The sequence below is a fragment of the Tupaia chinensis genome, unplaced genomic scaffold, assembly GCF_000334495.1.
Source record: "Tupaia chinensis unplaced genomic scaffold, TupChi_1.0 Scaffold144346_1, whole genome shotgun sequence".
Lineage (NCBI taxonomy): Eukaryota > Metazoa > Chordata > Mammalia > Scandentia > Tupaiidae > Tupaia > Tupaia belangeri.
Genome location: NW_006204205.1, coordinates 3,562,005 through 3,583,934, shown reverse-complemented (window position 1 = coordinate 3,583,934; position 21,930 = coordinate 3,562,005). Strand labels below are relative to the sequence as shown.

Sequence of the window (21,930 nt, the reverse complement as noted above, 5' to 3'; positions counted from 1 at the left end):
GGACGCTGCCTGGGCTGGGCAGGAAAGGCTGCCGGGTGGGCACCTGGGGTCGGGACCTGCGCGGGCTGAGCCCGGCTCCTGTCGCCCTCCGTCCTGCAGGGCCGCCGCGACCATGGGCCGCGAGTTCGGGAACCTGACGCGGATGCGGCATGTCATCTCCTACGGTTTGTCGCCCTTCGAGCAGCGCGCCTTCCCGCACTATGTGAGCAAGGGCATCCCCAACGTGCTGCGCCGCACTGGGGCATCCATCCTGCGCGTGGTGCCGCGTGAGTGCCCGGGGCCGGCCGGACGGGAGGGCGGCGGGTGGAGGCCCCCAGCCGCAGGGGCGGCGGTCGGGCAGGCACCCCGACTTCTCTTCACGCCTTTCTCCGTCAAGGGCCCTGCCGGCGTCCTCCCCTTTTCCAAGGAGGACTCTGAGTCTCAACTGAAATGACTGGGCTAAAGTCCCTGGGGGTGACTCCAACGTCTCTATCCAGGTCATCTTTATCCACTTACCAGTGATGAGCTGTTTTGTGTTCAATTAAATGTGCAGCCGGTGGTGATGGGTGTTGCATGTCACTGTGAATATGTCCAGTCCCACTTAAGAGTCCACGTTAAAATGATGGCATTGGTTATGTGAATTTTATTTCATTAAAATTAGTTTTTTTCTAATACGCAGCAGGATGGGAAAGATTTGGTGACTGAGTGGGCTGCTGCTGCCTTTTGGTCACCTGTAAATTGGGAAAAGTAGAGACTGATGGAGGGCAGAGTCTGCCGTTCCTCCGAAAAAGTTCTGAACCCAGTGCCTCCCATGTGCTCCCTACTTACTCTCACTTTTGATTTTTAAAGCATTCGTAGTGTTTTATCTTGTCTACACGTGGGGGACCGAGGAGTTTGAGAAATCCAAGAGGAAGAACCCAGCTGCCTACGAAAATGACAAATGAGCAACTCACCTGGATGGCGGTTTCCTGTCTGTGAAAGACCCTTCTCTGGGAGAGGAGTCTGCATTGTAGTGTCCTGAAGACACAATAAACTTCTATGGGCTGCATTGTCGTGATTTTACATTTTTGTGAGCACGAAGCTCTCCTCAGCATGAGTGCTGAACAGTTTTGCCTGGTTAGGCTTTGGTGAAGAAGCGGGGCTCACCCCTGGTTCTGTGATCTGTAAGAAATTAGCTGCAGCTACTCATGCAGCTAATGAGTTGTGGGCAGGGGTTATGGGAAGCGTTGATTCTTGCCCTCTGCTCCCATAACAGTAGTCTAGTAACTATATATTTTTTTAAAGAATTATTTATTTAATTCCATTTGTTATTAATTTTTAATTTTACCAGCGAGAGAGAGAGGGCAAGAGAGAGAGCAAGCCTCCAGGTCCAGGACTCAAACTGCAGTAGGCCATGTGGGAATCCAGCACCTTTAATCACCACGCCACCTGCTGGCCCAGTAGTCTAGTAACTAATTGCTCTGTGTCAGGTACTCTTCTAGTCACACAAATTCTTCTAAACAACTCTTGAAGTATTATTTTTATTATTTCTCAGTTTAGGAAACTTGCACTGAGAGCCTAAGTAGTTTGGTCATAATTATTGAGCAGTGAATGGTGGGGTCTTGCATCAAATCTATGCTCTGAGAGTTACATTACACTGCATTTCCCCGCTAAGGCAGGCTTTCCATAGCCTGAAGGGAAATCGGTTATAGGAGGGGAGCAGTGGTCCCTTGGCCCTACTACAGCAGGGGTCAGCATACTTTGGCTGTTTTTATACAAGGGAGTCAACACTGGCTTTAACCACATGTGGTCCATGTAGCTTAAAATACCCCGGGGCCAGCAGGTGGCATGGTGGTTAAGGTGCTGATTCCTGCATAGCCAACTATGGTTTGAGTCCTAGACCTGATGGCTTGAAAAATCACACTGGGCATGCATGTATGCATGCCCAAAATCCCAGGAGAATAGAGAAGGGATTGAGTCATGGCCATCTCCCCATGGGGGTGGGGGTGATTTCTCACTTTCCCTCTTGCTCTCTCTCTCCAAGGGGTACATGCACCTTATAGCAAAAACCTAAAAAAAAAAAAAAAAAACTCCAGTCCTTGGGCTAACTGGTGGTGGTGTGGTTAGGGTGGCCGAATCCCACATGGCCACCAGCTGTGTGGTTCAAGTCCTGGACCCATTGGCTTGAAAAACATGCTAGGCACATACTTACCTGGCAGGGGAGATACCATGATCACGAAGGTGGTTTTCCCAGGGCAAGGCTTATCCATTGCACTCTGAATGTGCTGACCCCTGCGATTTCCCCAAATTTGGGAAACAACTGAATAATTTGTGTTAGTGGGGGACTGTGTTCATGCTCTCCCCTGGTGGAAAAAAAAAAAAAAACATGCTGGGCACTTGCTCAGAAATCCCAAGAGGATGGGAACCAGCAGTTAGCGTAATGGCTATGTCGCTGGACTCCCACGTAGTCGACCGCGGTTCGCGTCCCGGACCTGGTGGCTTAAAACTCACGCTGGGCGCGTGTGCGTGCGTGCCCAAGATCCCGAGAGGAGAATGGAGGAGAAGGGATTGCGGCGTGACCATCCCCCCTGGGGGGTGATTTCTCGCTTTCTGTCTCTCTGTCTCTGTCTGTCTGGCGAGCGCACGTGCCCTATAGCAAAAACCTCTCCAAAAAAAAAAAAAATCCCAAGAGGAAAATGAAGGAGAAGGGATTGTGCTTTCTTACTCCCCACCACCTCTGCGTATGTTCTATAGAAAAAAATTTCAGGGGCCAGCAGGTGGCATGGTGGTTGGGGCACTGGACTCCCACATGGCTGATCGTGGTTCAAGTCCTTGACCTGGTGACTTGCTTTCTTACTCTTCCTTTCTCCCTGTCTCTGGTCAAATTAAAAATAATAAAATTGAAGAAATAATTTTTTAAAAAGTTCTGTCCCTTTCTTAGCAAAAGTTTACTCCTGCCCTAGAGCCTTTGAGTTACCTTTCCAATAGAAACTAGCACTTCCCTGTCACCAGGAGATGGATGTGGTGGACATTTTTATGCTCCTAGTTGGTGCTTTTTTAAAAAAATATGTATCACTGATTTATTTTTCACATCAGATGGGTACAGTGCCAATTCATAACAAGGTTTGAGGGAGGTACATCTTGTAATGGTGTGAAAACCTACTCGTGCTTATGAACCACAGAAGGATCAATACAAATATTTTGTATGTATGGCTTGATGTAAGATTTTTTTTTTCTTCTTCTTTTTTTTTGAGAGGTTTTTTCGCTGTAGGGCACGTGTGCTCGCCAGACAGACAGACATAGAGACAGAAAGCGAGAATCACCCCCCAGAGGGGATGGTCACGCTGCAATCCCTTCTCCTCCATTCTCCTCTCGGGATCTTGGGCACGCACGCACACGCGCCCGGCGTGAGTTTTAAGCCACCGGGTCCGGGACGTGAACAGCGGTCGACTACGTGGGAGTCCAGGACATAGCCATTACGCTAACTGCTGGTTCCCCGATGTAAGATTTTTTTCATAAAATGATTTCCATACCAACATACTTTAAAAATATTGTTTTAATACATAAACTAACGTTGCCTTGCATATCAGTCATTCATCTATTCCTTTTATTGAGATTTAATTCGCAGACCACAAAGCATTTGAAGCATTCATTTAAGTCAGTATAGTACTTTCACAAGGTTGCACAATCATCACTAATTCCAGTTTATTTCAAAAAATTGAAAAACCAAAGTAATTTCATTCAATAAATATTTGGTCCTTATGCAATATTACTGCAAAAAGTGAAGTCCATGTTAAGAATGAGGACAGCAAGTTCTCAACCAAATAACCAGTTTTCAGACAGTTTTTGAATAACTGCAGCAGTTTCCTTGAACTGTCCGTAGAAATTTTTTATTTTATTTTTTTTTGGAGAGATTTTCACTATAGGGCGCGTGCGCACGCCAGACAGAGAGAGAGAGACATTAGAGACAGAAAGCGAGAAATCACCCCCCAGGGGGGATGGTCACGCCGCAATCCCTTCTCCTCCATTCTTCTCTCGGGATCTTGGGCACGCACGCACCCGCGCCCGGCGTGAGTTTTAAGCCACTGGTCCGGGACACGAACCGCGGTCTACTACGTGGGAGTCCAGCAACATAGCCATTATGCTAACTGCTGGTTCCCGTGTCCGTAGAAATTTTGAAATTGTGGAATTGGCATTTCAGAGCACTTGTTCTTTCCTTGCCCTAAATGATCCTCCACTTCGCATCACTGCCAGGTACAGATATTAGATCTGCAACTGTGAGAGCTCACAGCCCCCTCTAGTTCCCACTGAAAATCTGTACACCGACTGGTGACCTTGGATTGGCATCCAGCAGGGTCTCACCCTACCTGTCTACGGTCAGGTCAGCACTGGAGTTCGTCCTGCAGATAACTGCAGACCCTCCTCGGTGCTCCATTTTTAGAAACTTCTGAGGACACCTCTTAGTCAGAAGCCACATTCAGTATAGCTCAGCTTCTGGCTGGCTGTATTGCTCATTCTTACTCTTACTGCAGTTGCCTTTTTTCTTTAGTTTTTTGCCATAGGGCACGTGCACTTTCTGGGGAGAGAGTGTGAGGGGAAGTGAGAAGTCACCTCCGGGGGGAGAGGGGAATGGCACACCACAGTCCCTTCGTTCTCTGGAGATTTTAGGCACACATGCACATGGGCCTGGCGTGATTTCCAAGCTGCTGGGTTTGGGACTTGAACCATCGTTGGTCAGCCATGTAGGAGTCCAACACCTTAACCACCACACCACCTCTTGGCCCTTTGCTGTTGCCTTTTAAGAACCAAAATTAAATAGTTTAAAACAACAAAACTCCATCAGATAAAGTCAGTTGATGTTGAAGCAGGATGTAGGGGAAAGGCTGAAACTTCGACCCATACCCTCACACTGTTACTTCACTTCTTACTGTGATACAGGCAAGAAAACTGCACTCCTGAGCCTCTTTTCTCATCCATAAAAGAGAAATGTTAATACCAAAGCCTTGGGTCATGGTGGTGGAATGATATGTAAGTGGCAGGGTGGTAGGGGTGGGGGTGGGGGCAGCTGAGAGAAACTTGCACCCCACCCCCTTTCGGTCATGGTCTGATTTTTTCCCATTTGGCTCTTTGTCCAGACTTATTGCCAGGTCTTGCATCATGTTTGGGTTGTAGACTCCTCTGAGAATCTGATGAGACAGGACCTGAAGGTGTGAATACACCCACCCTTACCTTGCTGTTCCTAGAGGGTCACAGGCCAAGGGAGGACTCCTGCCTTGATGGGGCGTTCATCTTTTTATGGTCTTCCTCCCGGATTCTGTCCCCACACTTCTGGGGGAAATGACTACCCCCTTCTATCGCCCTGGCCTTATTTTACCCTCAGATTATTTCTTCCTGGTTCTTCAGTTCCTCTGGTGATACTAGCTCAAAAGAACCAAACTTACACTTTCAGTGCAGGCCAGGCATTGCGCCTTTTTCTGTCAGAGTCCCCTGCTAAGATGACTGGTGTAGGCCCTTTGATGCCCTGAGTTTCTCTTTACAAATAAGGAGTTAAAGGCTGCATTAGAAGGCCTGTCACTATGGGGCTTCCTTTTCTAAGTTTGAAGATGCAGGTTTGCCAGTGACAGGGCACTGAGGCAGAGGTGTGGAGTGCAGTGAGTGGTCATAGCTCAGTGTTCCCACACACGATGGGGGATCTGAGGTCATTTGAGGGCATTGTAATTGTAGAAATCCACAGTAAAGACAAAGAGGTGGGGACCAGCAGTTGGTGTAATGGCTATGTCGCTGGACTCCCATGTAGTCGACCATGGTTTGAGTCTTGGATCTGGTGGCTTAAACTCAGGCTGGGCGTGTGTGCATGTGTGCCCAAGATCCTGAGAGGAGAATGGAGGAGAAGGGATTGCGGGGTGGCCCTACCCCCTGGGGGTGATTTCTCGCGTTCTCTCTCTGGCGAATGCATGTGCCCTATCACAAAAACCTCTCCCAAAAAAGAGAAAAGACAAGGAGGCAAGGACTGCTGCTGCGGGTGGATGCCTACAATCTATCCCCGCTGGAGCCTCCTGCTCTGGGTGTGGCTTCCTCACCTGCTTCTGTGGCACCACCTGCTCTATTAACTCCTTTTCCTAAATGCTCATGCCCCCACCAGGGCTTTCCTCCGGTCTGCAACATGGTCCCTGAGACGCAGGCCTCCTTAATACGGGCTCAGAAGCCTGCTTTTCCAGCCAACAAAAAAGCAAATACACTTTGACCCTTTGTTGAAATTTTACCTGGAAAAGTTTTTCCATTTCAGAGTCTTTCATTTTTTATTAGGCACCTCCTGCTCAAGGGACAGAAAGAAAGTTTCCAATTACTGCCCGGCCCTACTGATCACCTCTCCACCTGGAATGTGTTTCAAACAGTGCTCGCGTATCTCCCTCCACCCGCTTTCTCCTGTGTCATCCTAGGCACTTACCTCAGAAGCAGATCGTCTCTGGGAGTTACGTTCAGAGTTACCGAGCTCTCCGCTATCAACCCTGCCTCCATCTCCTTTTCTTGTAATCATTCGAACCCCAAATGTCAGTACCTGAGAGGACTGAGATCTGCTCCCTTCTGACAGAAGACCACAGTCCAAAGAAGGGGAGGGCTGGCCTGAGGTCAGTCGCACCGGGTAGACTCTAGGTCCCTGTCTCCTGGCCACGCATTAAATGCCCGCTGGGGTCTGCTGTAGGAAGGAGCACGTACTTGTGTTATTTGTTTAGGAAAACACTTGGTTGCAGAGAGCCTGTGAATTTTTTTTTTTTTTTAAATTTCAGGTCTCACAGTCTCAAAGGGTATGGGATGGCAGTGGACAATAGCTGTCAATTCAGTAAGTGCCATCTGGATGCTGCTTTGCTTCTGAAGTTTGAATTTTGCTATTTTTTAAAATTTTGCTATAGGGCACATACACTCATGAGATGAGAGAGAGAGAGAGAGAGAGAGAGAGAGAGAGAGAGAGGACAGCACGTTGTTCAGTCTTGCTTATCTAATCGGATTTGTGTTCTTACTCAATGTTCACTAGGTCACCACATAGCCTCTCCCCAACCCTGCAATGGTCCCAGTCAGGCCTCCACCTGGGGTCATCCAGTATCCAACCTCAGGGGTAATGGGAGGGAGTAGATAACTAGCCTCAAATTGTCAGGTTTGGTCAGTTGGGTTTGATAAATAGGTCTGCTGCTCAGTATTTCCAATTTTTTTTAAGGTTTTGCTATAGGGCATGTGTGCTCACCAGTGAGAGGAAAAGTGAGAAATCATCCCCCAGGAGGATGGCCACACTGCAATCCCTTCTCCTCCACTCTCCTCCTGGGATTTTGGGCATGCACACATTCACCCCTGGTATGATTTTCAACCTGCCAGGTCCAGGACTCAAACCATAGTCAGCCATGAGAGTCCAGCAATGTAACCACCATACCACCTGGTACCCCTGCAACCCTCAAAGTTCTTAAAAGTGCAAGCAGCGGTGTTTCCTGCAGGCCTGGTTCCTTGACCCTTAGAGGACTGGAACCAGAATAGACAGACCAGTGGTCACAAGCTGGCCAGTCTAGCTCTGAGGTGCATCATACCACCATCTTCTCCTTTGACAAGAAGCACCCTCTATTTGTGAGGCCATGGATTGGTAACCACACTGCTCTACCTTCAGCTGTGCCTCATCTCCGCTGTTCCTTATAAGGGAACAAGCAGGCTCTTACCCAAATAGCCAACCTCTGAAGATAAGGGCCTTGGGAAGAGCTATGAGTCAAACGTACATGGAGCTATCAGGCAGTTACAGAATGCTGTTCCATTTGTCTTGCCTTATTGCCCTTCTAGGTCATAGGAATAGCTAAAATGCTGTGACTCTTACTCAGAATCCACACCTCCACCTCCACTGCCAAATTTATTAAAATGTCCATGTTGGGACCAGCAGTTAGCGTAATGGCTATGCCGCTGGACTCCCATGTAGTCGACTGCAGTTCAAGTCCCAGACCCAGTGGCCTAAACTCATGCCAAGCACGTGCGCGTTGTGTGCCAAAGATCCTGAGAGGAAAATGGAGGAGAAGGGATTGCGGCGTGGCCATCCCCCTGGGGGTGATTTCTCGCTTTCTGTCTCTGTCTTTCTGGCGAATGCAAGTGCCCTGTAGCAAAAACCTCTCCAAAAAAAAAAAGCCCATGTCACTTAATGAGTGTCCATGCCCATAACTACTCACGGTTTAAATACATCCTCTCTTGGTCTAGAGGCTGCAGTGATTCCTACTCAAGCTGATAGTTTTGGGCTTTGGAAATGTCTCAACCCTAAGCCTGCTGCCCAGAGACTAATGGAAGCAACTCTGTTAAAGCCCCAATCGGCCTCCAAACAGAAAGCCCACAATTCAAGACATATGTTATTACACACTTACGTAGAATCTCCCACTTACGTAGTTTCTGCTACCTCCTTCATGCTTTTAAGAAGCCTCTAATCACTCATTCAATATGCCATGAACTAAGTCCCACATCAGTCCTGATTGCCTGTCTCCTGGAGAGGACAGCTGGGACAGGTTTTAAAATTTCACATAGGTCTTCAATCTGTTAGATAACTGGCACAGATAATTAGGGTGACCGTCCATCTGTGTAAATGGAAGATCTGGGGCACTTGGAGACCATGTTTGCTAAGCATTTTCCCATAGGAAGGAGATAAGGACCTTCTCCAAATACCTGTACACAACAGGTCAGTGCTTTTTTCCTAGACAAGCTGATAGGGGTCAATGCTATTTCTGAAGACCTCATTTTAGAATTCTATTTAGATTAGGGTGAGCTCACTGAGCTATTTTGGAATAGCAATGTGGCCAGGTGCCTGACGTCCCTCAGTCATTTCACGTGGCTTTCAAAGGGAAGGAGGGGCAGTGCTGACTTTTCGTAAAACGGGTGAAAGGGTTCAGGCCAACAACACAATCACTCAAAGTCCAGGTGAGGGATCAGTAAATACAACGTGCCTGAAAGGCAGCCCTTGAGCACATTTTTCTGGTAGACATTAACTTATTATATCGATTCTGATTACAAATATAAACTTTGCCCCCGTCTCACCTGGCCAACATGGAAGGGACAGTCTATAAAAGCAAGGGGAACTGTCCCTGGCTTGGAAGTTCCAACATCCTCCCTCTGTGAAGATGTGGCACCTCAAACTCCTTGCAGTGCTCATGATTTGCCTGCTGCTACTGGGCCAGGTAAGGAAAGACGCAGTGTGTGTGGAGGTGGGGTGGAACTCTGAGAGGAACTTCCCGAGGAACAGTTCCTGTTGTGTCTACGGCACGCTGGGAATGAGCATTCTTTGAAGGTGCACAGGTGTCAACTCTTCCATACCTGAGGTGAACTGTCTATCCTACAGGTACACGGCTCTCCAATACAAGAACTGAATTCAACAAAGAAAAGGCCACGGAGAATGACCCCATTTTGGAGAGGGGTTTCCCTTAGGCCCATTGGAGCCTCCTGCCGGGACGACTCTGAGTGTATCACGAGGCTATGCAGGTACCCCACAAACCCAGGAGCAAAGCTGGGTCAGAGCGCCCCAGGAAGCTAGGCAGAGGAAATCAGGAAACATACAGGCCTAAGAATAAACCTGGGATGTCAGAGCACCTGTGCTGGGCCTGGGTGCTCCAGGGAGAATCCCTCTAGGGTTAAGCCAAGAACAGCTCTACATGGGCACCATTAAACAGTGGAGCTTGTTTTCCTTGGTCTCCCCTGAACTGAACAGATCAAGCAGCAAGGAAGGAAATACAACAGAGGTGGCCCTGTGCATCCCTTGACTGAGTTTTTTTTTTCTTTTTTTTTGAGAGGTTTTTGCTATAGAGCCACATGCACTCGCCAGAAAGAGAGACAGAAAGCAAGAAATTACCCCCCACCGGGGAGGACCACACTGCAATCTCTTCTCCATTCTCCTCTCGGGATCTTGGGCACGCATGCACATGTGCCTGGCCTGAGTTTAAGCCACCAGGTCCAGGACTTGAATTGCAGTCAACTACATGGGAGTCCAGCAACATAGCCATTATGCCAACTACTGGTCCCTCGACTGAGTCTTAAAAATCTTTTCTTTTACCCTAGAAAAAGATGCAACATAGCCATTATACCAACTACTGGTCCCTCGACTGAGTCTTAAAAATCTTTTCTTTTACCCTAGAAAAAGACGCTGTTCTCTAAGTGTGGCCCAGGAATGATGGACATATCAGCGAAGAAAGGACAGTGGTCACCTCCAACAATGCTCCGTTCTATGGAATATTGATTACTGTGGTTTGGCTGGAGACACATAAGTGAAGCAACCTCGTGTTTTTAATATTTAAAGACAGATGATGCTTTCAGTTGGTCTCCATTTATTCTTAGAGTGTTGATAAATGGCTAAGTGTAAGTAAATTTGTCAATTTAGAGTTTATTTTTCTATGGATACTATTAAATGTCTCGAATTGAAATTCTGGCAGTCTGCAATTCAAGCTTTTGAGGGGAAAGAATTCACTTTATATATGATATGAAAGAGAGCACTGATTGCCTAACAATGAAGTGGTAATTTCTCAACCTGAAAAATGTGGTGAGAGTTAACATTTTCTCAATCTTACAAAGAACACAGTGGCAAAAAGTTTGGCAATAGCAATGTAATCAGCTTGGCAAGATCGTAAGTTGGGGCCCTGGGCCCTGGCCTTTCACTCACATAGTGTGTCCTAGAGGGGCCAGATCGGCACTTGGCACCTTATGACAAGCCCAAGTTCCTAACTATCTGATCATATGGCAGAACTGGAAACTTGAAACAGCTAGTTCAATAAAACAAAAATAAAATAAATGATAAAATGCCACCAAGAACACCAAAAAGGATGTAGGATTTCTGTTGGAACAGAGTGAATCTGATCTGTGTACAAGGACCCATGGCTGGCAAGTTCAGAATTTCTTTTTTTTTTTTTTTGAGAGGTTTTCGCTATAGGGCGCGTGCGCTCGCCAGACAGACAGAGAGAGACATAGAGACAGAAAGCGAGAAATCACCCCCCAGGGGGGATGGTCACGCCGCAATCCCTTCTCCTCCATTCTCCTCTCGGGATCTTGGGCACGCACGCACACGCGCCCGGCGTGAGATTTAAGCCACCGGGTCCGAGACGCGAACCGCGGTCGACTACGTGGGAGGCCAGCGACATAGCCATTACGCTAACTGCTGGTTCCCGCAAGTTCAGAATTTCTGAAATCATCAAGTGATACCTGGGTTGGTGGAACCAGACTTTTAACAAAGGGCAGTACTAGACCCTAAAAATACAAAACAGGAATTGCAAGAAAAAGGCATACTAAGAATTAAAATAGTGTAAAGAGCACAGTGTTGATAAACTTTAATACAGAAAATCTATTTGATATTTATTAAACTTAGTTTCTCCAGCTATGGTTTGGCATTATACAAAGCATCTTAATGACACAGTAGAGTTAAAAAGATCTTTACAAATTGAAATGTGATACCCTTGTCTCCAAATATTTTAATTGCCATAAATTTGTTTAAAAATACACATTAAACGCATGTTTGACACTCTAAACTTTCTATAATCTCAATACCACAAAATACATATAATATACTATACAGATGTGGAAAAATCTAGTTAGTATATAATACTTTGCTCACCATTAACAGCTTCATTATGTGAAATGCACATACTGACTTAGAAATCCTAGCTTTTGAGCCCCAAAGTACCTCTGAAATTTTAATATATTGCAACAAATAAAAACACAGTATATAATTAAAATTTTGGTTGAAAATGTCAGATGCCCAAATATTTTGGATAAAAGAAATGTAAAAACAAAGATCTGGATCATGTACAAAACAAAGGCATCCTATCAGTCACTAACAGTACCTTTCTGCAGAATCAACAGGCTTTTTAAATTTATTGGTGGCATGACCTCCCTTCCAAAACCCTCCCCAAATATCAAACCATTATTTACCAAATAAGTTTAATTTCAAATAAAAGGATTTTCAATAAATATATAAGCATTTGCATCCTCCATATACAAAACTTCTTAAAACTGTTCAGAAAGGAGGCTAGACAGAAATTTTCCTAACTGTGCTTACCAACCCCATATCTAGCCCTCAAAGGTGGGTGCCTTTTTAGGCACTGCCAATTGAGCCAGCTCTGTTGGTGAGCTCCGTGCTCCCAATCCCAGTACTGTCAAATGCTCATGTCAATGACCTGCCAGGTGTGTGTATAAAGCTGTAAAATGGGGACACTCCTTAAACAGCAACAACGAACTCAACAGTATGGATAACCATGGCATTGACTTAAAAGGCAGCATTTCCAAACAGAAATTCTCCAGAGAGGAACATAGCAGGTAGAAAATTCTAATGGTTAGAAGCCAAAAGGAAATCCCACATGGAAGCAGTTAAGAGGTCAAAACTGAGTATTACTAGAATTTCTGGGTGGGAGCTTTTCCATGCTCATTTAGAGAGCTTTTTGTTTATTTGTTTTTGTCTAAAGAATGGCAGTTATTGTGTAGCTGAGCAATGGTGGCAAGGAGAGGTCAACTGCTGACACTCTTGAAAGTGGACTTCTATGTAGGCTGCTATTTGAGGATACTTAAAGATCTTCATGACTTGGTTTAGATTTAACCCAAACATCTCATTCTGTGCCCTAATTCCGCCGAAAAAAAGAGCTTTAGCTATGCTTTCTTTCCATTCCTTTTTCTAGATAGCAAAAGACGGCAAGTTTTAAGTTAACCATAGGGTTCATATGAGCAGGGACTCGGTAAGATCAGCTATTAATAACTTACTTCCTGTCACTTGCTGGCTTGGTTTTAAGATTTAGAGGTGAATTTGTACATGTGAAAGATATGCTCACAGACATGACCTGGCTGACCTCTTGTCATTACACAGACCAAGCCATTTAAGAATGATCTCTTCTATCGATTTTACAGAATAGCAACCTTTGATGTGCGATGTTATTCTTGGAAAAAAGTCTGCCTCTCAAACACATTAATATGTGAGGTGGAAATTAAATCTGTGTTCCACTTAATTAGGGAATATATGAGTTATAGGAGTCTGTATGGATCTGAAATGTTCTGGCTCCCCAAGTGACTTCGGTTCGTTTGCTTTTAAAAGAAATAATACAATCTGCCTGAAACACTCATCCCCATTAGATGTTCTAGGGATCCAGACACAAACTCCTATATGTCAAAACACCTAATGAGGCCATTTTGTTCAATCAGCAACTGGAAAATTAAAGTCCTTCCCACCCTGTGAGAGCCCTGTCACACTACAGAAGGGCTCAGCTCGAATATATTTTAAAAGTTAATTTACTACAAATCATAGTAATTAAGCTTTAACAATCTAAAGGAATACACATTGCACCCTTGAACATTAATATTCAAGGTGTCAACAAGAAAGTGTCTTAGATCAATTTAATAAATAATGTGGAAATAGTTGCACTAAGCTAAAATACTAAACACACACATTTTTGACAAACTAATTTCATGTTTTCATACATACATACATACATATATATAAAGTGTGTATGTGTACAAATTTTAAGATCCAAAGTTGCATACCCTCTCACTAGAAGAGTGCACCGTGTCTACCTCCTCCACACAGCTAGGCATCACTGGCTGGAGCGATCACGGTTGCTCTGAAACTCCAGAGTTCTGGCCTTTGAGCCAGAACTTTCATTTATAAGAGGTGCCTTCTGTAGGCTCTTGCTCAACAATGCAAGTGCATTCATTAAAAGTTAATGTACCAAAGTTTGTCATTAAATTCAAAATGCTGCTGTCTGATCTGATTAAACCTTTAATGAAAAGAACAAACAACAATTAAAAAACAAAAGAAGTGACTCCAATAAAGCCATAAGCATGTCTTTCAAAGCACAGCCTAGATGCCTATGGATCCACCAGGGTGAGAGCTCCCCAGAAACATAGGCCTTGTGTGGGCATGTGCACACAGTACTCTAAACTGCTTTACACTGGAGAATTCATCAGTGGTAGTGATGAATATATATAGCTGTAAATCTCTCTGAAGTACTTGCTGCTTAAAAAGTCATTTCTTGGCTACTTGCCCAGAAAAAAGTGGCACCAAGGCAAGGAATGGACTGGATGCTCTCCAGCCTGACTGGAGCCAGGGCTGGGCTGTGGAGTCCTGACCACCTAGAAGGGAGTGCTTCTCACACCTCAGCCCATTGTGGGCAAGACAACTATGTCAATGTCATCCCCAGCAAGAGTCCAGTGATGTAGGCTGCTGCCTCCCAGCATAACAAGTGTGGTCGCAGAGTGGTCAACAGGGTAATTTTAAAAATAGTTGCTTACAATTTTTATAATTAATTATATATATTAAGTACAAGTCTCAGACCAGGTAAGTTTTTAGTTTCTTGTCAAATTCAGATTTAAATGGTTAGAAAACAGTGAGGACACCTACTGAGGGAGGAATGGTCACCTGTAAAGGAGTCCAAAGTACATGCTGAAGCAGATGATGCAGACAGAATATCTGAGAGGATGAACACATGGGGAGAAGGAGTGGTATTTTCAGACACTAAAAAGTCAATTATTTAGACAGGATTTTGATCCATTGTCCATTACCACCTTGTGGGAAAAACCCTCTGTGATGAAAAGCTTAAAAAAATTAATTCTCCAAGAATTAACTCAGTTTTAAAGAGAAAATATCTTAGAGCAGCACCATGGAACACGTAGGAAACTCTGCTTTAACAAAACTCCAGTGTGACCCAAATATGCTCCTGCTGCCTTTCAGGACACACAGGAGACTAGAACACACTGGGACTTTGAGGTGCCCACTGGCCGTTGTTACTCAAAGTCTAAAAGGCCAGAGAATACTTCTTGCATTTCTAAGACGTCACTGTAAATTAAGGAATCAGTCAGAGAAACCACAGAAGAACAGGACACACATGTACTTAATTAGCAACAGTGATTTCTTACTAAATAACTATCATGGTGGCTGAGAAGTTGTCCTCTTAAGGAAAATTGCTCCAGGAGCCCACTAAGATGAAATAAGACATCAGAGGCAATTTCTCCTAGGGAAAAAAATTACATTCAAAATAATTTGTAGATCTCAATCTTCAATGATATGTAAAAATAGCATGAGGTACAAAACAGTTAAGCACTATAAATATGAGGCCACAGGACAATGGAAGTTTACTTGCTTCAGAGATAAATGTAAAAGAGACTCAAGCAGAGGAATCAGTGACCTCTGGAGTTGGAGATTTTCTACCCCTTTTCCCCCTTTCCCACTGCAAGGCTTAGCAATCAATTTACACATAGTAGGGCAACTTTTTTTTTCCTTTTCTGATTAGATGAAATTCATATTTGGAATGGGGAGAAGGACAAACTATTTTTGAAGCAGCATTATTATCCAACTGGTTAGACTAAGTCATGTACCAAAGCATTAGCTTTCTTGAAAGAATCTTTATGTAACCCTAAAAAAAGATTTAAAAGGAAAGAGAATTTAACATTATTACTGTAGAAGACCAACCATGTATGGACAATCTGGTCCTAGTGTACAACATTATCTGTAAACAATCCATAGAGTCTTCATTTAAAGGTAAGATTTAAGGCACAACAGACATGATAGGGGCACTAAAAACAAAGTATAGAGGGAACGTTTCTTACCTTTGACTCCTATATGCACCTTGTCAGGAAAGGTACTTTGATATACAACTCTTACAGAGCTGGCTTCTTAAGCTCTACCCCTGCTCCCCTCCCCTTCCCAAGAGAGCTCACACTGAACCAAGTTAGGTACTTTTCTAGTGTAAATTTTCTGATCCCATCAGAAACGTACATCATCGATGAGGGCCTTCATAACACATACAAATGGAGTAAATACAGAGTTTAAAAAGGAGAAATTCATCATCTTTACATCAGGCATTAGAACTGTAAGTTGTATAGCAAAAGCACACACACCAAAGCCCCAGCCCATTTCGACATCAGTCACTGCATGCTCATATCAGGACATCACAATTTGTATGAGATAAAAACCTGAAAGGAGACTTTAAACATTATAAATTAGCGAGACATAGGTGGCAACCCTCTGAAGTTGGATCGTCCTTTTTACAACAGTAACTTATTCTGTTTCAATTAAGGGTTAATTAACAAAGAAAAAGAACACATAGCTTTATAAAATTCATAAAGTTCAAGATTGTCCTTTTATGAAACCCTTCAACTTATATGCTTCTTGTAGAAAGTTTGTCTACCCTCTTTTGTAATGCATTAAATGCAAGTTATAGTCACCTTGTGATTGCGGTAGTGTTATTAACACACATTCACAGTTTTTGAAATAATGCATACCAAATCAGACACATTTAATTTTATATCCATGTAGAAGGCCACCCTCTCATCTGAAGTGATTTTTCATGTGTAGAACTTATATGCTTCTTGTAGAAAGTTTGTCTACCCTCTTTTGTAATGCATTAAATGCAAGTTATAGTCACCTTGTGATTGCGGTAGTGTTATTAACACACATTCACAGTTTTTGAAATAATGCATACCAAATCAGACACATTTAATTTTATATCCATGTAGAAGGCCACCCTCTCATCTGAAGTGATTTTGCATGTGTAGAAGAATATCATTAATACCAAGTATAAGTTCTACAATAACGACATTGTAGGTAAGTCTGAAATAATATCAGGTAGTAGGTATAGAAAGAATATGTCCATATTTTAACTGAACCAACTCTTACTTTTAGAAGAGCTACCACAAAAAGACATTATTAGGTAACAAAGCTCCTAAAGTATATAAATAAAATTGCCTACATTTAATTTATACTAAATATTCAACAGAGTAAATTTATCGACAGAAATAACTAAGTTTTAAACTAGCCCCAATCTGGGAACTTAAAAAAATTTAAATAAATAAAATTTTAATTGATCAGTTATGAATGCAACTGGAATTTCAACCTTATTACAGATCACTGAAACCATCTTATCAATATGCTGCAGATTTAAAAGCATTTAAATAATTTTTCACATTGGGAATACAGAAGGGGTCAATTGACATGATGGCTTTGGGTTATAAAAAATAACAACACATGAACCAAGGAGGAGAAAACCATTCCTCATTCTTAGTGTTGACTAGGTGGCGTGTTATGGCAGTTTTCCTTCGTGATGTGACACAGTGTTGTGGAGAAAATCGGAGGCAACAAGAATGTGTTCAGTTCAAGATATCAACTTGGCATCCTGGCGAAGCCAGTGCAGTCCCTGCCGGGTATAACGAACTAGATCTGTCATGATGCTTGCATTAAAGATGAGAGGGCCCATTACTTTATCCAGTTCAGCAAAGAATTCTAGAAAACCAAAAACATTCATTAAACGATGAATATTCTTTTGAATTCACTACTTTAAAATTTTGAATTTAGACTATCAAACACCCATATTAAGTTAAAAAGCACTCCCCCCCTACAAACACACTACAGTGATTACTATGTTTTAGAATAAATCATCCCATAGTCTCCCATTATATTTGTTACCAAAGTCTTATAACAGTTTAACAAAATGTATGGCCAGAATTAAGTGTTATTTATAGACAAGCACAATTCTACTGACAGAAATTATAGATTGCTAATATCCAGTAAGTATATTAAAACAGAGACCTACTATCAGATTTATTATTTTATTCCTTAAAAAGTTCCCTATATACTTATAGCTGAAAGAAGCACACATACAAACACAAGAGGATGTTCTCTGCAAGCCTGTGAAGTTATAACTGTACTCAAGCTTTTTGCTGTAAATCATATGTACCATGCATGCATCACTGAAAAATTAAATTCCATGTTTTCAGACAGTAGTTTAAAAACTTAAAGAATGAGAATAAAAGGACTTTTGCGTGAACAAATATAGGTTGATGTATATGAGAAGGGAGTGTAGAGGTTAGGTGGGGCCAACAGTATCCTAAGATTTGATCTCAGTTAATTTTGGGAGCAGACAGAGGGACTCAGACACTAACAGGTTTTCAGACTTGCAAGGAAAAAAGGGGTCATTCTCATGATAAAGAACTCATGCTATTTAAACAGGGCCAGGAGTAATTAAACACTTGAGAAGAGTGGGCTCTACTTTTCAGAATTCTAGCTAACAAATGCCCAAGGAATGTCATCAGGATTTTCTATTTCCTAATGGAATGATAGATCTAGTTAAGGATCATAATGTATACTAAAAGCATAACCTATGGTTCACTGGGGAGCTTTAAATTAAATCGGTTAAGTGGATACCATATGAATTAATGTACCGACCAAACTTAACAACACTAACCCGTTACATGCCTCTTAATATGATGCAATAGGAAACCTGGAGCATCATCTGAGAAATGACTTTATCTAAAATATTCAACTGTCTCATCAGGTCTCAAGATTATGACTACCAGTATAAAAAGAACAAGGGGAAAAGAAGAACAAGTTAAGTGACTCTAGGAGGAAGAAATCAGTCAAATCTCAAACAGAACAATTCTGTAACCTAGTTTCTCCTCAACATCAAGAGCATGGCCCAAAAAAAAAAAGTGGAGGAGGGGGAGATACTTAAGAGATTTATCAAAGAAATGCAATCTGTAGACCTTACAGAAATTTAGTTAGAAATAAATCCAACTATTAGGTGGTCAGGAAAGTCAAGATGTATTTTTCTTTTTTTTTTCTTCCACATTTTATTGATTCACAAAATACCTTAAACTAAAACTATGGACAAAGCTAGAATCTAGTTGCAAGTACACTGTAATTTTCTTCTGAAACACTTTAAATTAATTAATTAATTTACATTCATCCCCTGAGTATCATGACAGCATACAAAATGTGATTTCCCATCCAAAATATACTGCACAGTGGCTTAATCATACATGTTATTGTCATTAATTTTCCATGTCTAGTTACATATATATACATGTAGATATATTTTTTACCCCTATTTCTTACCCTCTGCCATTTCCCACCCTCTTCCCACACTATCTTAGGTGTCTACAGTTGTTTTCCATTCCTTTTTTCTTGCACATTTTATTGATTCACAAAATTTCTTAAGTAATCTAACTACTTTCAATAGCAAGTTCAGCTGGTATGTACATATCAGTAAATACATGTTTGACTTTAGGCGTGAAACTCTGAGTAGAATGAATATACAATAAGATAGCACCTAGTGGATGCTATAAAGCTTACTATGGTCATTAAACAGGTATTTTTTAATACATTTTTTTAATTTCAAGAAAAGCAGTTTTAGTTTTAATATATCGAAGAAATGCTAAGGAACTTCGCTTAAAACTTAAAGCCAGGAAACAGGTTAGGGTTCTGTTCAAGTAGGAGGTACATGAACCTATTGGCAGATCAAGGCAGGATAAAAATCCTAAAAACTGGAAAACCCTAGAAGAAAATCAGCAATGTTTTAGTCAAAAATCATACAAAGCTATTTCACCAATTCGATCTCATGTACTTAATCTATCTTCTGTTGTGGTTCGATCTTCCCAATTAAATTCTGGGATATAATATTCAACTCTAGACAAGTCTCTATGATTAAGTTGGCTATTTTCTTAGTTTTTGAATGCTTATTTCTATGTGTCTATATTTAATTTTCCTGATATAGCACTCCTTTGAGAACTTCTTAGCGATCTGGTCTGGGGCTGGTAAATTATTTCAGGTTTTGTGTATCTGAGAATGTTCTTATCTTTTCTTCCAATATGAAGGATAATCTTGCCGGGTATAGTATTCTTGGTTGAAATTGCTTTTCCCTTAACACTTTGAATATATTTTCCCATTCTTTCCTCATTTGCATTGTTTCTGATGAGAGGTCCACTGTTACCCTGATGGGATATCCTTTGTAGGTAACTTGATGTTTCTCTCTTGCTAATCTTAGTACCTTGTCTTTGTCTGTGGTTTTAGTCAATCTGGCTATAATGTGTCTTGGAGAAGATCTTCTTGGGTTGATTCTATTTGGGGTCCTTTGTATTTCTTGGGATTGGATCTTTGAGTGCCTCTCTAGATTTGGAAAGTTTTCTTGCAGGATTTCACGGAATAGACTATCAATGCCCTTATGAGTCTCTTCACCTTCTGGGATGGATACCAATTATCTGGATGTTTGGATGTTAGATGGTATCTAGTATTTCTTGTATATCATTCTCATTTTTTTGGGCAATTTTCTGTCTTCCTGGTGGATATTTCTAGGCCAGCGATTCTATCTTCTACATATGAGATTCGATTTTCTATATGATCTAGTCTGCTTTCAATACTTTCAAGGGAGATTTTGACTTCCTGTATTAAAGCTTTCATCTCTAACAAGTCCATTTGATTCTTTTTTATAGTGTGTATTTCCTTTTTTAGATCTTGCAAGAATTTCCTCACCTCCTAGAATTTGTCGGCTCCTTTCTCCTGTCTCTTCTGCAGTTCACTGTCCCTTTTCTCTTCCATCTCTGTTAGCTTTGTCATTATGAATATTCTAAATTCCTTATCAGACATTTCTACTGTCTGAGGATAAAGACGAGTTATTCTTTTCCCTTGGAGGAGAGGTATTTTCTTGCTTTTCAATATTTCTTGTGATCCTGCAGTGGTTTCTAGTCATCTGATGAATGGTGCGTTTCTTTCTAATTCTTTTTTTTTAATATTTAACTTTATTTATTATTATTATATAATTATTATTTTCCAGTTTGATCAGAGACACAGAGAGGGGGAGAGAGAGAAGGGGGAAATGAGAAAGCAAGCCACCACGTCTGAGACTTGAACCATGGTCGGCCATGTGGGAGTCCAGTGCCTTTAAACACCATGCCACTCGCCGGTCCCATTTCTAATTCTTGAAGTTCAATCTAAACGTTCAGTGGCTTTGCAGGAGGTGATCTGCAATCTCTCTTCTGTTCTGCTTTCAGTCTTTGTGTATCAGATTCAAGGTGAAGAGAGGAATATTCTGACCCTAATCATATTTAGATGTTTAGAGACTCTTTACTTGGACCTGTCTAGACACTTAGTGCATAGAGGCTGATCAGGCAATGAATAAAGATGAAGAAAAAGGAAAAGAAGAAGAAAAAAGATGAAAAAGAAAATGAAAAAGAAAACAGGATCAAAAAATCAGTAAGATTATAATTTTAAAAAGCAAAAAATGAAAAGTGCACACAGCTCAAGTACAGTATACATCTCAGGATAGGCCTGGCTTGGGTTGTGCCTTTCCTAAATGAAGTGAGGAAAGGCACCAATTAACACAATAAAGGAGAGCCCAGAGAAACTTTACCTTAAAAAAAAAATTAAAAGTCACAGGGAGACACAGCAAGACAGAGAGAGACAGACAGAAATGGGAGGAGGAGACACATAGCTATCCCTACCCACTAGAAATGAGTCTAGAGGGAGAAGTCTCAGCAGAAATATCTTCATTTTTGGTTAAGGAAACCAATATTTCACAGTCAAGTATGATATCCATCTCCATATTTTTGTTTCTCATGCAAAAATGTATTATGACTTTTCTGATGACCCAATAACTTAAAAATAAATGTCTATTTGAGACTATAAGGAAAATTTGATTGTAGACTAGTTATCAGATGACATGAAGAAGTTATTGCTATCTTTGGCATCAGTGAAAAAAGTATCATGATCATGTTTATAAAAAGTCCTTATTGGGCCAGCAGGAGGCCTGGTGGTTACAGTGTTGGATTCCCACATGGCCAACCACAGTTCGAATCCTAGACTGGGTGGCTTGAAAATCATGACAAATACATAAAATAAATAAGTAAGTGTTTAAAAAAAAAGTCCTTATCACTAAAGATGCATACCAACATTTGTTCACATGAAATGTCTGTTTCAAATCGCATCTGGTACTTGGTTTGAAATACTCCGTAGAAAAAGAAAAATATGTGAGAGAAACAGTTGGAACAAGACTGGTAAAATGTTGTGTTGTTAAAGGTAAAGTTAAATGAAAGGTATATGGGGTTCACTGTACCATTCTCTGTCCTTGAGTTGATGTTTGAAAATTATACAAAAGATAAAGAAAGAGAAAAAGAGAAGCTACAAAACTGGCATCAGGAAGAAGAATGGAATAAGTAGGCATATCTTAGAGG

At 41.9% G+C, this 21,930-nt stretch overlaps 3 protein-coding genes and 2 non-coding genes across 7 annotated transcripts in view; 3 read left to right on the top strand and 2 right to left on the bottom strand.

Moving 5' to 3' along the window:
* Positions 1-13: 13 nt before the first annotated feature.
* Positions 14-1,027, top strand: UQCRQ (ubiquinol-cytochrome c reductase complex III subunit VII). The gene is made up of 2 exons (XM_006166870.3): positions 14-266; positions 829-1,027. The coding sequence occupies exons 1-2, from the start codon at positions 113-115 to the stop codon at positions 921-923; spliced, it is 249 nt and encodes an 82-aa protein (XP_006166932.1). The 5' UTR covers positions 14-112; the 3' UTR covers positions 924-1,027.
* A 1,135-nt stretch (positions 1,028-2,162) lies between these two features.
* Positions 2,163-2,324, top strand: LOC114005745 (U1 spliceosomal RNA). The gene has a single exon (XR_003547574.1). It is a non-coding gene; the product is annotated as a U1 spliceosomal RNA (small nuclear RNA).
* Positions 2,325-3,048: 724 nt separating this feature from the next.
* On the bottom strand, positions 3,049-3,146 carry LOC114005744 (small nucleolar RNA U13). The gene has a single exon (XR_003547573.1). It is a non-coding gene; the product is annotated as a small nucleolar RNA U13 (small nucleolar RNA).
* Positions 3,147-9,034: 5,888 nt separating this feature from the next.
* LEAP2 (liver enriched antimicrobial peptide 2) lies at positions 9,035-10,640 on the top strand. The gene is made up of 3 exons (XM_014583606.2): positions 9,035-9,146; positions 9,308-9,447; positions 10,097-10,640. Exons 1-3 carry the CDS (start codon positions 9,090-9,092, stop codon positions 10,131-10,133), a joined length of 234 nt encoding a protein of 77 aa, XP_014439092.1. The 5' UTR covers positions 9,035-9,089; the 3' UTR covers positions 10,134-10,640.
* A 6,279-nt stretch (positions 10,641-16,919) lies between these two features.
* The window catches only part of AFF4 (ALF transcription elongation factor 4), an 89,203-nt gene continuing 84,192 nt past the window's right edge, over positions 16,920-21,930 (bottom strand). For all 3 annotated transcript variants that reach the window (XM_027767645.1, XM_006166867.3, XM_027767644.1), the window contains one exon: positions 16,920-17,209. In XM_027767645.1, the coding sequence (XP_027623446.1) occupies positions 17,082-17,209 (128 nt within the window). In that variant the 3' untranslated portion in view covers positions 16,920-17,081. The remainder of the gene's footprint in view (positions 17,210-21,930) is intronic.

What these genes read in the sequence shown, in the direction of transcription:
- LEAP2 (XM_014583606.2), top strand. Translation starts at nt 9,090, where the DNA reads ATGTGGCACCTCAAACTCCTTGCAGTGCTCATGATTTGCCTGCTGCTA. An exon ending in GCCTGCTGCTACTGGGCCAG is followed by an intron (nt 9,147 to 9,307) that starts GTAAGGAAAGAC and finishes TCTATCCTACAG; the next exon opens with GTACACGGCTCTCCAATACA. An exon ending in TGTATCACGAGGCTATGCAG is followed by an intron (nt 9,448 to 10,096) that starts GTACCCCACAAA and finishes CTTTTACCCTAG; the next exon opens with AAAAAGACGCTGTTCTCTAA.
- UQCRQ (XM_006166870.3), top strand. Translation starts at nt 113, where the DNA reads ATGGGCCGCGAGTTCGGGAACCTGACGCGGATGCGGCATGTCATCTCC. An exon ending in CATCCTGCGCGTGGTGCCGC is followed by an intron (nt 267 to 828) that starts GTGAGTGCCCGG and finishes TGATTTTTAAAG; the next exon opens with CATTCGTAGTGTTTTATCTT.